At 46.6% G+C, this 13,589-nt stretch overlaps 1 protein-coding gene across 7 annotated transcripts in view; it reads right to left on the reverse strand.

Annotated features, from left to right (window-relative positions):
• Positions 1 to 1,159: 1,159 nt before the first annotated feature.
• Positions 1,160 to 13,589, reverse strand: part of BCOR (BCL6 corepressor) — a 437,367-nt gene continuing 424,937 nt past the window's right edge. For 6 of the 7 annotated variants that reach the window (XM_069636543.1, XM_069636545.1, XM_069636547.1 and 3 more), the window contains 5 exons: positions 9,850 to 10,016; positions 7,639 to 7,784; positions 5,454 to 5,531; positions 5,124 to 5,271; positions 1,160 to 2,287 (listed from right to left, as the gene is read on the reverse strand). In XM_069636543.1, coding sequence (XP_069492644.1) covers positions 1,993 to 2,287; positions 5,124 to 5,271; positions 5,454 to 5,531; positions 7,639 to 7,784; positions 9,850 to 10,016 — 834 coding nt within the window. In that variant the 3' untranslated portion in view covers positions 1,160 to 1,992. The remainder of the gene's footprint in view (positions 2,288 to 5,123; positions 5,272 to 5,453; positions 5,532 to 7,638; positions 7,785 to 9,849; positions 10,017 to 13,589) is intronic. The other variant, XM_069636544.1, reaches the window with a different exon arrangement.

Consider the following 13,589-nt stretch of genomic DNA (forward strand, 5'->3'; position numbering starts at 1 on the left):
TAGGATGAAGGTTTTCAAAGAGTTTACTGAAGAATCGAGTGTTGCGTCTCCAAGGCTTACAAAGCGCGGAGAAACGGAACTGAGCAACGGACGCTGCGCAAGACTATTTAGACCTATGGTGACGACGGCGCCGATACAGAGGCCTTCGAGGGACACCGACTCGAGGGATGTCGACAGGCAGCGCTCTCTACTGTGGAATTTTTTTTCCGAGGCCAGCAAGCTGGAAGTGGATTTATCAAAGATAAGGACTACGTGAGGGGACACCAGAGTACCTCTGAGGAGGTGAAGCTGATAGTTAAGACTTTGTAGAGATGTCTGAAATGTGAGTGGAGAAAGAGTGGAGTCAAAGATGAAAGGTTTCTTGCTTCGCAGGCAGGTGCGGATGCAGGGCCAAGGTAGGTCGGCCAAAAACCTGTAGGGCTGGTTGTGGGCATATGGCTGGCCGAGGGGGGGGGGGGGGGGTGTCTCACACATACTCGTCAACCATTGGTCCTTTGGGAATGCATCCAAAACATAATGGGCGATTGCAGCGTTTCCTGGCCTCCTTACGTGTCATGAATTTCAGGGGAGGGAGTGGTAGGCTTCCCAACAGTAAAACAGACTCATGTTAAGATGAGGATGTACTCCATTAAACACTTGATAAGTTAACTCCCCATGAAGAGACAGGCGTTTTGTTATAGAATCTTGCCATACAAGTGTCACAAAATCAGTGAATTTGACAGCACAAGAACTTAAGACAGTCCTGTACACAAATGCGTCCAACAGTTTCAAATTGGTTCCTTAATATTTGCCCTCTTGTAATCGTTTACACCCCAAGCCAAGAAATAGACCACCTCTGGAGACTCTTTCCGTTGCAAGTTCATACATATGGAGATTCCCACTAGATATTCGTTGCCACACATACCCCTTCATAAGCGTAATTAAGAACCCCAACATATGGTCTCCCAATTTCAAATGGTTTAACGCAGTGGTCCATTTTGGCAGAGATTTCCATTTTTAGATTCACTTTGTCTTTGCACCAGGCCACTTCTCTGAAAGTGATTTGTCTAACATTCCAGCTGCAAAATATGCACCAACAAAAACTCGAAAGCCCAGGATTGTACATATTTTGCCTAAGTCATTGAATGCATCACAATAGATGCTAAATAAGCACGAGCCATTTTAATATCCTCAATGTACTTCCTTTTATTGTCTCTTCTTGAGTTTTTTTTGCAAAATATAAATACAAAACCAGGAAAATCTAAAGTTAAAACAGATCTCAAACACATTTCAGAAAATGTTTAATATACAGATTCAATTTGGAACATTATATGTAACATTTTTGCAATATTTTACAAAGTACAGAAAAAAATAGTTAATTGTTTTCTTTTAAATAAGCATAAAATGTTGAAATATATATATATTATAGGTACATATATACAAATAATTTCGAGGTATGAAATCTAATTACACATTTAAATTATTATACAAAAGCTCAAACAGCTAGTTGGTATATGAGTTTTCTTTAAGTACAAAAAATATTGGATTATATCCAATAGCACTTACCCGTCCAAAGCAGGTAAATTTGTAAACATAAAAATATGAAGTGCCTTACGAAATGCAGGTAAAACCAACCATACATTTTGACCACACGACTTTGATCATATACCCTATTGAAACCATGTTCTGTGTAATCAGTGCTTTGTATGAAGCAAAGTCAATGTGGCTTAAACATAATAGACGTGTCCCAAGGGAAAGCAAAATGTACCCCAAAGTGTGTGTGCATTGAAAAATAAGTTTATATATTTATAAGAGTTTTTGTAAAAACGTAAAGTGTTTATTCTAGTTCAAAAAAAGTTCTTACAAAGTCCTTCCTTTTGGAAATTCGGGTCCCTTGATCACAGGAACTAGGTTTCCAAACGCAATAGTGTCCTCTCTGTACAGAAATAAACATCCTATAGAACATATGTACAAGTCTCTGATGGGCTATGTACATGGAGGGATCAGGGTCCATCATCGGTTGGTGGCCGGGAAGGTGCGCACTTCAGAGTGTAACCACTCCAGGGAGGACCCGAGCAAGGTCTGCAGTTCACTGGTAAACTCCACGACTTCCAGGGGATCCTTGCTTTCTGGGTTAAAGCCTTCAAGGTCCTTAGAACAAGAAAACAAGTGACTCAGGGACGTCTGCTTGTAAAACTCTGCCTCTGATATGGTGATTATGTCCACGCCCGGAAACTTGCATCGGAACTCCTCAGATGACATTTTCAACTTCTTGATTACATCAGCGAATAAAAACCAGTTCCGGGGCCTGCAGGACAAGGTAAAAAAAGAATTAATTTCTGTTTTGATCACCCACCACCCTTGCTCATTCTGAGGGCACTTATGACCAATTCAATCTTACTCGCAACGCATTAAGGCAGTCTGTGCAAAACAAACGCTGCTCAGTTTTCAGATCACCGTGACAATCGCTTTGGCCAAACTTGTCTAAATGCGCAGTAGTACGCAAGAGCTCCAGTTTTCCCGTGCCAGTTTATACCACACCACAGATTTTTTTAAAACCAAATTGCAAAGAAAAGCCTACATAACACTCCCAAGCTGAAGACGTGCATGCATTTCTCATAATCCAGAAACATTGCAAGTACAAATAAATGAACCTTCTTTCCATGAGATATCGGCTTTAAAAAAAAAAATGCACACTTTCACCGTTACTGCATGAACAGTTACAATTGCATGCAATTCAAGAACTGCCCATTACCAATTTAATTAGGTCCTTGGAATGTTGGCAGTTCCAATGCAGACAATGCAGGGTCAGAGCGCAATAATGAGGTGATCTAAACAGCCGCGTACCGGCCCTAGAGCCCCTCACCCAAGTTAAGGGCCTGTGTGTAGTGAGGGTCAGTTAACGCAGGGGGTGGAGCGGTTACCCACTACCGCAGCTTATAGCGCCATTAGCACCTGCAATGTACAGAAGCGGCTGCAAAAGTAGATTCCAATAAAATGCTACTGCTGACAATGGGAGTGTTTACTTTGTTCATTGCGATTTTCATCAATCCTGAAAACTGAATTTGCCTCGTGTAAGAGTAAAGTTAAAAAAAAAAATGTACAGGTTTACTAAGGTCATCTTACCCCCACATCTTAACATTGCGTACCCCAGTGGTTTTGCGGGTAAATATTTGAGGGCTACGGGTGCACGGCACTCCTGCTTAGAACAGTGGGGTTTTGCAATGCAATGAACCTACTATTCCAAGCAACGAGATTGGCACCCTGACTTCTGTTACAACATTCCATGGCATCTCCTCTGCGTTTTCTTGTTTTAAGCAAAACGCTTTACACTCATTGGATGGAATGTTCCAAAAGCAAAACTAGTCCCCTACCCGGGTCATTCCTATGTGATGATGGTCACTCGGCCTTCGTGAAGCACCAGGAGGATAGCTCTGGGGCAACACGTTCGCCTTGGAAGCAAGACAATGCATGGCAACACAGGTTCGAATCCCAGTCTTGAGATTAGCGACTGGTCCCCGGTAGTAAGCAAGTTATAAAAGATTAATGGAAGGCAGAGTTATTGCCTACCTAGATGTATCCACATATGTGGTAATTGTATTGCAAGAGAGCGTGTTGTTTAACTGCATTTCCCTAAAAGGGACCATGGGAACAGAGCAATTTAAGAAAAGGACTTCCAGGTTCATGTTCTGTGCAGCAGCCAGTGAAGTGAACATCAATCTTACAGATAAACAATATATCCACAAAACAGAAAGCTCCTTTCGAGAACCAAAAGTACAAGTGTGGAGGCTTTAATTATAGACCCATACATGTCTGGCCCATTACACAGCTGCATGGCAGGTGCGATCCGCTCCAGCTAGCAGCATTGTATATGGCCGCCTTCTTAGGGCTATACAAGATTACACGGATCGGAGAAGTAAGATTTTGACAATATGTATTTTCCAGGTTTATCCTGTGCACCCCATTAGCAGCATTTCAGTTTTTTCTCTCCAAATGATCGAGTAGGCTGTTTTTTTCCATATTCATTTATTCAGAGAAGCACTCAGCCACACAGTGGAAGTTATGGCGTTTGCATTACCTGGGAAGGCCTGGAGGTTGATCACTGATATTTCCCCAATGTACCTTCATAAATCCACACTGCACGGTGAAATGGAAAAGTGGGCCCCACTTTCTATTGGGAATCTTGAAGGACAAAGCCAAGAAAGCAAAGTGAGGTAGAGCGAAGTCAGGAATGGTTGGAGGGGAGGTCAGAGAGACACATGGCAGCTCTGCCCACGAATTTTGCAAAAAAGGGTACTCCACTATTGCGTGTTTGGAAGGTCAGATTGGATTAGAGGGGCTGAATGATCACAAGGGACCCAAGATGTAATCCACTTCAGAAGTGTGAAGAGCTTCACTGTCAAAGTGCCTGAACAGAGTCTGGTTGTTGAGGGCAGGGTTACAATAGGGTGCTCTCTCATTAAGCTACACAATCGAAAAATAAAAAAATAAAAAAATGGTTGCTTTGAGAGAATGGAAATGAGCGGGGTGAGGGTTTTCGGAGGCCAAAAATAAAGGTCTAGGCATACAATGCAAGTTGAAAAACAAGAGCACATTTTAACACCCATGAAAAAAAAAGGTAACACTTGATGTAAATATGGATACATGTAAACTGGCATAGCCCAAAATGTACGTTCAATGAAGCCAGTGGACCGTTCATGCAATCTGAACAAGTCATTCATTGTCCACTGGGCAGAAACCACACAAAAGACCAGGTCAATGGGCTTCTTCTGTGCTAATAAAACATTGCGAAACAATGAACATGTTTGGCCTGTGGGGAACTAAAGACCACAACTATCGGAATAGTCCAGATTAAACCCATTTGCAAATCTTTTTGGGGGGGAGGGGGGCGAGGGGGTTAAGATGGTGAAAACACTTCAACCTCCCTGTAGTCGGTCCCCCTGCACACACTGGACAGGACGCAGAGAACAGTCACAAGGGCCCATTAGGCGGAAAAAGGAAAATGATCCAGGGACCCAGAAACTCTAGCTTCTTTCACAGTCGCGCAGAGGTTAATGTATCCCATAGTCGTAGGCATGCTTATTGGTCAAACCTCTAGCCCACTCCAACAGCCACTGAACAAACCAACCGTAAACTGCACTTACCCTTGAGACAGAGACACCTGGATGTTGTAGCATGGCAATAGAGGGCTGTCGGAGAATTCAAACTCGAAAACATCGCTGCAGCCATCTTCGTCATCGCTGGGGCCTGGGGCATTTGCCAAGATATCGAAGCCAGTCTCATCTTTTGGCTCTAATGAAATAAAAAATTGTTAATATTGTTAACCGAGAATTACAGTAGGGTTGCATTACCCCCCCAACCTTCCATATCACATGCTAGAAATTGGCATCTATTGGGGTTGATAGGGCAGGGCATGTGGGCATCTGAGAAGCCTGGGGAAAATAATGTTAAGGAAAAGGTTTGCATTTGCTTACCACACACGGTGCTGCCATAGAAATCCCAGGACATACTGGCGTCTTCACCACCACGACCTTGCAGGTCAGTTAAATACTCTAGAGAGGAAGAGAGTGGATGAGAAATGTGCCCAGGTGCATAGCACGACGTTGAGTCATCGCTCAGATTCAGAGACTGCTCATCCTTTGCACAAGACATGTGGCAAAGCATTCCAGACACCCGACAAACACCCCCCACCCACCCACATGTCCTCTGCTGCATTGGCACACACAAAATGGAGAAAAAGAATCAAATGGAAATTAAATCCTGAAAAGGGGTCATCAACGTGTCCAAGAAAAGTGTGTACAATCCAATTGCAGAGAGCTGATGGTTGTACATGGCACCCAATTCCAGGGCTTATCCTGTTAAGCACTCTTAATGGAGTCCCCGAAAGATTGGGGAATACACCAAAGGCGTCACCCTTTAGACAAGTTGGGAGGGGGCCGAGGGGACAGTTCGGATCAGGCCCCCGGTTACCACACAAAGAAACTGCCATTTCTGAGATGGAGGAGGATGGCCCAAGTGATGCTAAGGGACACAGGGTTTTCATTTATTTTGGTGCCGTCCTATTCAAAGAGTACTGTCTGCTTTCCTCTTACTGACGCAGTGTTACACCAACTCTGAACGCCCAGCCTTGGCAGCCCACCTCCACATTCTAACCTGATGCAAAAGAATGGGCAAAGGCCTACTCTTTTCCCTGTGGTGTGGTGATGGGGGGGGGGGGGTAGAGGGAGGAATTAAGCATAGGAATCGCCCCCGATGGGTGGATACGGGATGCTTTGCTCAGATATCAAAAAGTCTCTGGGGTTCCTTCAACATTCTTAAAGTACTTCATTATGGTGGGACGATATTAGTGTTCCCCTCAACAGCATTTAATGTGGCCTTATATAGCGCCCTTCTGAACACACGAACACGCGAACACTGTGCCCTTTCCTTCTTAGAGCCATTCGTTCTCGGCGGAGGGGCTCCAGAGCTTGTGTATATTCTCGGCGGAGGGGCTCCAGAGCTTGTGTATATTCTCGGCGGAGGGGCTCCAGGGCCCCTCGCCAAGAACGAATGGCTCTAAGAAAGAAAGGGCACAGTGTGCGAGGCAGATCGGAAGTACCAGTTACAGGTTTGCAGATAGGAAGAGCTCAAGATTTGTACGGACATGGGCAGAAGTAGGCAAAACTACGGTTGGTACCCTGTCCTGTATGGCAACAAAACCCTATCCTCAAGTGCCAAAACCAAGTGTTGGATAGTTAGATTTGCTGTTCTGCAAAGCAATGGTGCCGTATAAAAAAACAAAAAAGGACGAAAATGTCGAATCCGGCATCAGAAAAATAGTCGAAGTAGCATAATGTAGATCAAGGGCGTGTCCCAAGCTCCCCTTGCCCGACATTATGGGACTCGGGCGTTGCAGGGGGGCGCCCCCCCTAAAAGTTAAGCACGGACGACGTTTATTTTTTTTAAAGAAAAAAAAAAAAAACAATGCACCCTGTGGCTGAAGTCCGCTTCTAGGTGGGGAGGCGGAACTCGCGTCGCAAGGTGGCGCCGGAGGTAAACATGTATGTGTTAAGGGTTAGGGAAGTGGAAGGAGGGGGTGATGTTCATGATTATTAACTTTTCGAAAATTTCAAATTTCATATTTCAGAAAAGAAATAATCGTGTACATACCAAGCAAGGCGATCTGTGTTCAGAGTTGCCTGCAGTCTAAGTATAACCAGAGCAAGGATTTCCCCAACGCTTTGAAATATTGCCATCAACAGCACACATGGGCATGCTACTGCCCTTCAGACAGCAAGGACTTCCTCATACGACACCCTCCATTCCCAACTGCATGCATCACCGGCACAATTAGCCATGCAGCTGTTACGATCCACGTTTCCAACCCACACAAAAACGCCCGTGTTCGACAAGGATGCAGACGCCTGCCTAACCATTGCAAAATACTTCCAACGTGACCCATTTCAATCTGTAGGTGCACATCCATTCTGGGACATGTATTCCGAGTTTTATAATGGGAAAAGTGGAACTACAAACCCCAGAATGCAAAGGAAAAAAACAGGACTGGATAAGCACCTACAGATTGAAATGGGTCATGTTGGCAAGTATGATGTAAGCTAAACAATATCCACCACCCTCCCCAGTTAACAGTCTTGCTAGATGCAAGAGACAAGCACACACCTGTTAGGAAGGTCTCCATAAGCTCGCTGTGGGTCATCTTCGCAATGGTCCGGCCAGAGTAGGTTGCAAGGGTCGGGTCGGCACTATAGGAGAGCAGCAAGCGGACACATTCCAAGTGGTCATTTTCAACCGCGTCGTGGATCGGCCTAAGGAAGAGAGGCAGATTTAGTCAAGTTCTGCTCCAATGCATTAACACTAAAACGCAAATGGACAACCGAGGATTTAAAAAACACCTTATAGCAGTAATGTCTTGCGGACTAGCACTCTTAGTTAATATGCGAGAGTAATATTTGCAGCCTGAACCTCCAAGATATTTAGGAAAGGCCTGACCCACAAGTAATTCAAGCAGAAAGGTGCAGAGGAGATATATAGCATAGCATTGCATAAGCGGGAATGGAGAATACCTAGCTGCTTCTGGGCAAGTGGGAAACGGCTGAAGGTATCGGCCCAAACCAGAGAACTAATTTAATAAGTCGCGAGGGTGTCTCTGCCATTGGTCTGCATGTCATGCTTTGCCCCATCGCGCTAAGTGACTGCAATGCGCCCACTAAACAGATCTGAGACAATAAGCCACCTAACAGGTCGAGGATGGGCTTTTGGTCAATGATTTGTAGGGAGCTCTTTGGATTTGGAAAGTCTCCAAACTACAAAAATAGAGCACCTCCCCCAAATTTAAAACGCAATTTGTCAGCCATGTGGCGTTTCCAAAGGTCAGTATTGCTACTAGCAAAAATATGCTACCATTTTTTATGGGGTGGATTTACTTGTAGTAAGTAGTCCAAGCAGGGGTTCGCATACTTTCAATAGACTATACAGATCTACTCTGCTGCAGTAAAAGCATTCGTCCATTTCACACAGTTAGTAGTAGCATTAAGGCACTACTTAGTTGTACTAGTGAAAAGCACCCCCCCCCCTTTTATCCAGCAAGCATCGCAAGTTTGTTTGTTTTGCATTTATTATGCGCACCGGACCCTGGGGTATAAGGGCGCAGAAGGTAAGAAGATGTACAGCTTAGAGCACGGTTACAATAATTGTAAGTATACAGGCAAGTAAAACATGGTAACAGACAGGTAGGGACACATTCATGCATTCATTTATCATTTGTTGTCAACCAGTTGATCACATATTGTCTGAATTTGGAGAAAGATTGTTCTAGCCTCGCAGCGATAGGTAGTTCATTCCACAATTGGGCAGCTTTCACTGGGAGGCTAGCTCCGCCTATGGTGGCGAGTTTGAATAGGGGTACTTGGAGGAGATTGGTGTTGGCTAGTCTAGTTTGTCTGGTGGAGTGTGTTCTGGTGAATCTGTCCTTTAAGTATTGTGGGGCTTTATTATAAAGTGATTTGTATGTGAGGGATGCAGTTTTGAGTCTGATTTTCTCGTAGGTGGAGAGCCATTTGTGTTTCCTTCTTGTTTCTGAGATGTGTTCTCTCTTGGGAATGTTCAATGCTGCTCGGAGGGCATTGTTTTGCTGTATCTGAATTTTGTTGATGGTGGATTTAGTAGCTCCTATGTACAATGCGTTGCAGTAGTCTAGTTTGGAGATGATTAGGGCTCTGGCTAGTGTTAGACAACTGTGCTGAGATAATTGTTTTCCTGCTCTGATTACTTTACATGTGTAAGCTGTTGAGGCTAGGGAGTTTACTTGTTTGGAAAATGATAAGGTGGAGTGAAGGCATATACCTAACGTTTTTACTTCTTTGGCTACTTGTATGCAGTTCTCATCGATGATGGAGTAGTTTGTATTTAGTTTAATGAGGGAAGCAGTGCCTAGGATAAGTAGCTCGGTTTTTATCATCGTTCAGGCATAGGCCATGGTTTGCCATCCATGCCTGAACGATGCTGTAGATTTTGTTCACTAGTGCCGAGTCCTTTTCATAGTCCCCTTTGAGTGGTAGGAGGATCTGGGTATCGTCAGCGTAGTTAGTATACACGATACTCAGGTGTCTCATCTTTACTATGCAATGGGGTGGGCCCCACGAATCTGAAGGGGGAAGTGCAGGGGACCCAAGCAGGAGGCTGGCTATTGCCACTTTGCAGCTCTCGAGAACTGCACAAGGCCCCCTGTCAGGGACCTGCAGACCTGGGAATAGTGAGGAACATTTCTAAATGTCACTTAAAGGACTAAAACAGGACTCTGGTGGCAACACCCGGACCAGGATGCTTGGACATACCAGATGCATAACCTCCAAGTTTAGCCGTGCTCCTTACCTGGTACCATCCTGCGCGCTGCAGTTCACGTCAGCTCCGTGGTCGAGGAGGTGCCGCACGATGCTGAGCCAGCCCCGGGCGCACGCTTCGTGCAGGGCACAATAGCCGGCATTGTCCCGGTGATTGACATCGCAGAGCTTGTTCTCCAGGCAGTACAGCACCACTTCCTGAAGAGAGAGGGTGCAAAAGGCATGTTTAGGCACGGGTTTCTGCAACAGGCAGCATGCAGCCAGCACAGTCACACCCCCACTCAAAAAATAAAGGGGAAGGATGGTACAAAAAAAATAACAACTAGAAAAGAAAATGAAATGCAATTACTGACACACACAGCAGTTAAGTGTTAAATATGGCTTTGCCAACCCCAAGGCGGTTCGTTTTCAGTTTAAATATATATATCAGACTGGTTACGCACTTCATTAAATATTACTACAAAACACTTTCTTTAAAACTAAACCAAAAATTAAAGCAAAACGTCTTGTATTGCATTGCATTTGTATAGAACCTCCTGTTTATGGCCTCGAGACATGGGCGTAATTTTAGGGGGGGGGGCGGGGCTGTTTGCCCGCCCGGCCCCCCCCCCCCCCCCCAACTTTCATGGCACACCATTTTGTCCCCATTCATTTGGCTGGGGCAACTTTTCTTCAGATGTCATGCCGCCCCCATCTTTTCAGCATAGTTACTCCGCTGCCTCGAGGCGCTTAATTGTAATCTAGTACCAGAATGGTTTGGGTCCAAATACATTACGAACGGGAGAAATCCCCGAAGGAGGTGGAGGATTACCAAGACCGCCGCTAATAAGCAGCCCTGGCAGGTTTCGCGAGCAATGCCATACCGCACAGTGCCTCTCAAAGCTGCAGCGGCCTCGGTTGTCTGGCAGCGTTGAGAATGCAGCGCAATGCCATGCACTGTGCCTTTGAAAGCCGCAGCGCCCTTCCTGCTAGCGAAGATTATGAACCGCTCGGCCTGTGGCAGAGACAGCAGGACGACCTCTCTGGGTACACGCTCGGCGTTCAAGAGCCGCTGGCACAGGGGGAGGGGAGCGTCCTTTGTCACAGTCCTAAATCTGCTCTTGAGCGCTCCTGAACCCAGAAACTGTATCCAGGAGACCGCATGGAGCCGCTCCGGTCCGGGCACGCGGCGGCAAGATCCCGCGCGCTGCTCGCACTCCCCGCACCGTCCCCGAGCCTTCACGACGCTCCCACCGAGTCCAAGGCAACGCCCGCGGCCAACTCGTCCGCGCGCCTCCCCCGGTGGTCAAACTACCACACGCTGCCGCCATTACGAGAATCCCTGCAACTGAGCTCCGGGCGCGTCAGTCGTTTTAAGGGGGCGCGGGCCCTTGGAATGCTTCTCTATTAGCCGTTTCCACGTGCTTTGAAAAGCAAAAAAGGCCTTCTGTTAGAAACGCACGCGATAAATGTCTGGATGAACGGCAGTGGCCGCATTTCTGCTCCTGAAAAGTGAGGGCACCGCTGAGCCGAGCATCGACGACACCAAAACCTGCAGTTACACTCCATGCATGAAGATCGGGATTGTGTATTCCCAGACTGTTTTCTGAAACAACCGTATGCCGTTGAATGGGAATAGCTCTACATGTTTTGCTTCCTGACGTGCAAACTGCACTTTACGAACAGTTGGGGCATAGCGGGTAGAGGCCAGGTCATTCCTCTAACTGCAAGGATACCTACGAATGTTGTATTGGCTCGATGTACTCCTGCTTACAACAGATTTAATAATGGGCGTTATCCAACATCGTACTGGGTGAAAAGCTGAATTAGTCCTGCCGGGAGTCGAACCTTCGTCTTACAAGTTGGCCACAGATGTCAGAGGCAACAGTTCGACCCAGACCCCACGTGGAGGCTCATCCAACATAAGGTGTGAACCCAGATATGATTATATGGCTACACTCTATACTATACTCCAAGCCGGGCGGCATACAACTAAAAATCCCATGTGTGCCAATTTCCCTCTAGAATATGGAAGTGATCAGCCTCGATCGCATCCCACACACGCAGTTTTCAAAACCAATGTAACAAAACACTAGAAGCAGCCATGCATGTTGGTAGCAAGCCAAGGTGTTCGGCCTGGAAAAGATCCGGGGCTAGGTACTGTCTGGACTCGGGGCTAACTCCTGAGCTTCTATCCGGGGCTACAACCAACAGACCTCGGGCTTATAGCCCCTCGGCACACCCTCTGAACGGCACAGTGACGAAATGGGTTGGGAGGTCTGTTATAGAAGATGGGTTGTGGGTTGAATGTAGAAACTTACAACAGAAGGCCAGGCTACAGTCGGTCAGAGACAGTAACAATGTAGGAGAAAAACTGGTGGCCTGGTTCCACTACGCCAAACAGCGCACCACTCAGCCAATGCCTCAAAGAGGGCCCCAACGATGCGGAATGACGCTAGACACCACTCAGGGCATTCACAGTGGACGATTCGATTAGGGGAGGAATACCCCCACCCTCCCTTTCAGCAGACTCCAGACAGCCCAGCCACCTGAAGCCGCACACGGTACAGCCACATCATTGCTGTGGGACCAAGCCACAACTGTAGGCCCAGTCCACATACTAAAGCAAGCTCGCTGCATGCCTCCAAAAGCAGCATGCTGCAGTGAAGGTGCCTCAAATATACATGGACGCAGCCACCCCACTTGCTCAGCCATCAAAACGAGAGCAAGGGTTACCCACACTAAGCCATTCGGTTGCGAGGGGCGGATTACCATGCCAAATGGGCAATTCATCTAACCACAGCTTTACGACACTCAGGTTCTTGGCATGTGAATTAACATCTGTCCCACTGCCACCAAATATCTAGCAGCATCCCTCCCCAGAAAGCCACAAGGTAGGCGGCAGATCGGCGGTAACCCCTCGATTGTCTAATGGCAGGGTCTAGATCGCCACCACACTTCAGCTGCGTGCTGATGGAGCTCGACCTTCCCCCACCCCCTCTAACAAATACTCCTCAGACCCAGTCCAGCACTGCTGCCACCAGCTCCCCAAGGGAGAAGGGGATTGTATCACACCACCAGCAGGCTACCGAGTGTGATGCACACAGTATCTACACAGAAGGTGGGAGGGAGTACAGCAACACCAGCAGAGTCATGTTCAGCAGACAGAATAGATGCATATGTATATAATTCTTCTCTCCATTGGGCGAGTTCGGCAGTATTGTGCAGATGAACGCTCATACTATTAACCAAAGCTCTAGATCATCTGCCCGTACCCACTTAGCCCAAATTGGAGTGCTATGAAAGGTTATACAAAGCCCTACCACCACCAGCACTCCTTCCCAGCCTCAAACAAATGCAGCTGATCGGAACAAAGAAAGGTCAGCTATTTTCAACGTTACACTACAGGTCAGCCACCCTCCCCAGTTAGAGATTTGAGCACATCCCCTGTAATCAATCAGTTAACGCCAGGATGTGGCATGAGGTGGAGAAAACGCCAGTCGAAGTGCATACCGCAGTGATGTGTTGGACTGCAAATCCCACCATCCCCAGGCAGTAGACAGATTGTACCCTGAATTGTATCACTTTTGGTGGCACCCTGAAACAACGGCTCCAACCCACTTAACAAACCCCCCCCCCCCCCCCCCCACCTCTATACAGTGGTGTCAGGCACTGCCATGGCTCTAGCCTAAACTAGCAAGGACCACCTCATGACCGCAAGATTTAGAGCAAGGAGCAGGGATTGGAAACATTACTAAAAAAGGAAAATTAACTACAATAAAAAAGCAAAAG

Source organism: Ambystoma mexicanum, chromosome 7p (genome assembly GCF_040938575.1).
Source record: "Ambystoma mexicanum isolate Mex_15411 chromosome 7p, UKY_AmexF1_1, whole genome shotgun sequence".
NCBI classification, from domain to species: Eukaryota; Metazoa; Chordata; class Amphibia; order Caudata; family Ambystomatidae; genus Ambystoma; species Ambystoma mexicanum.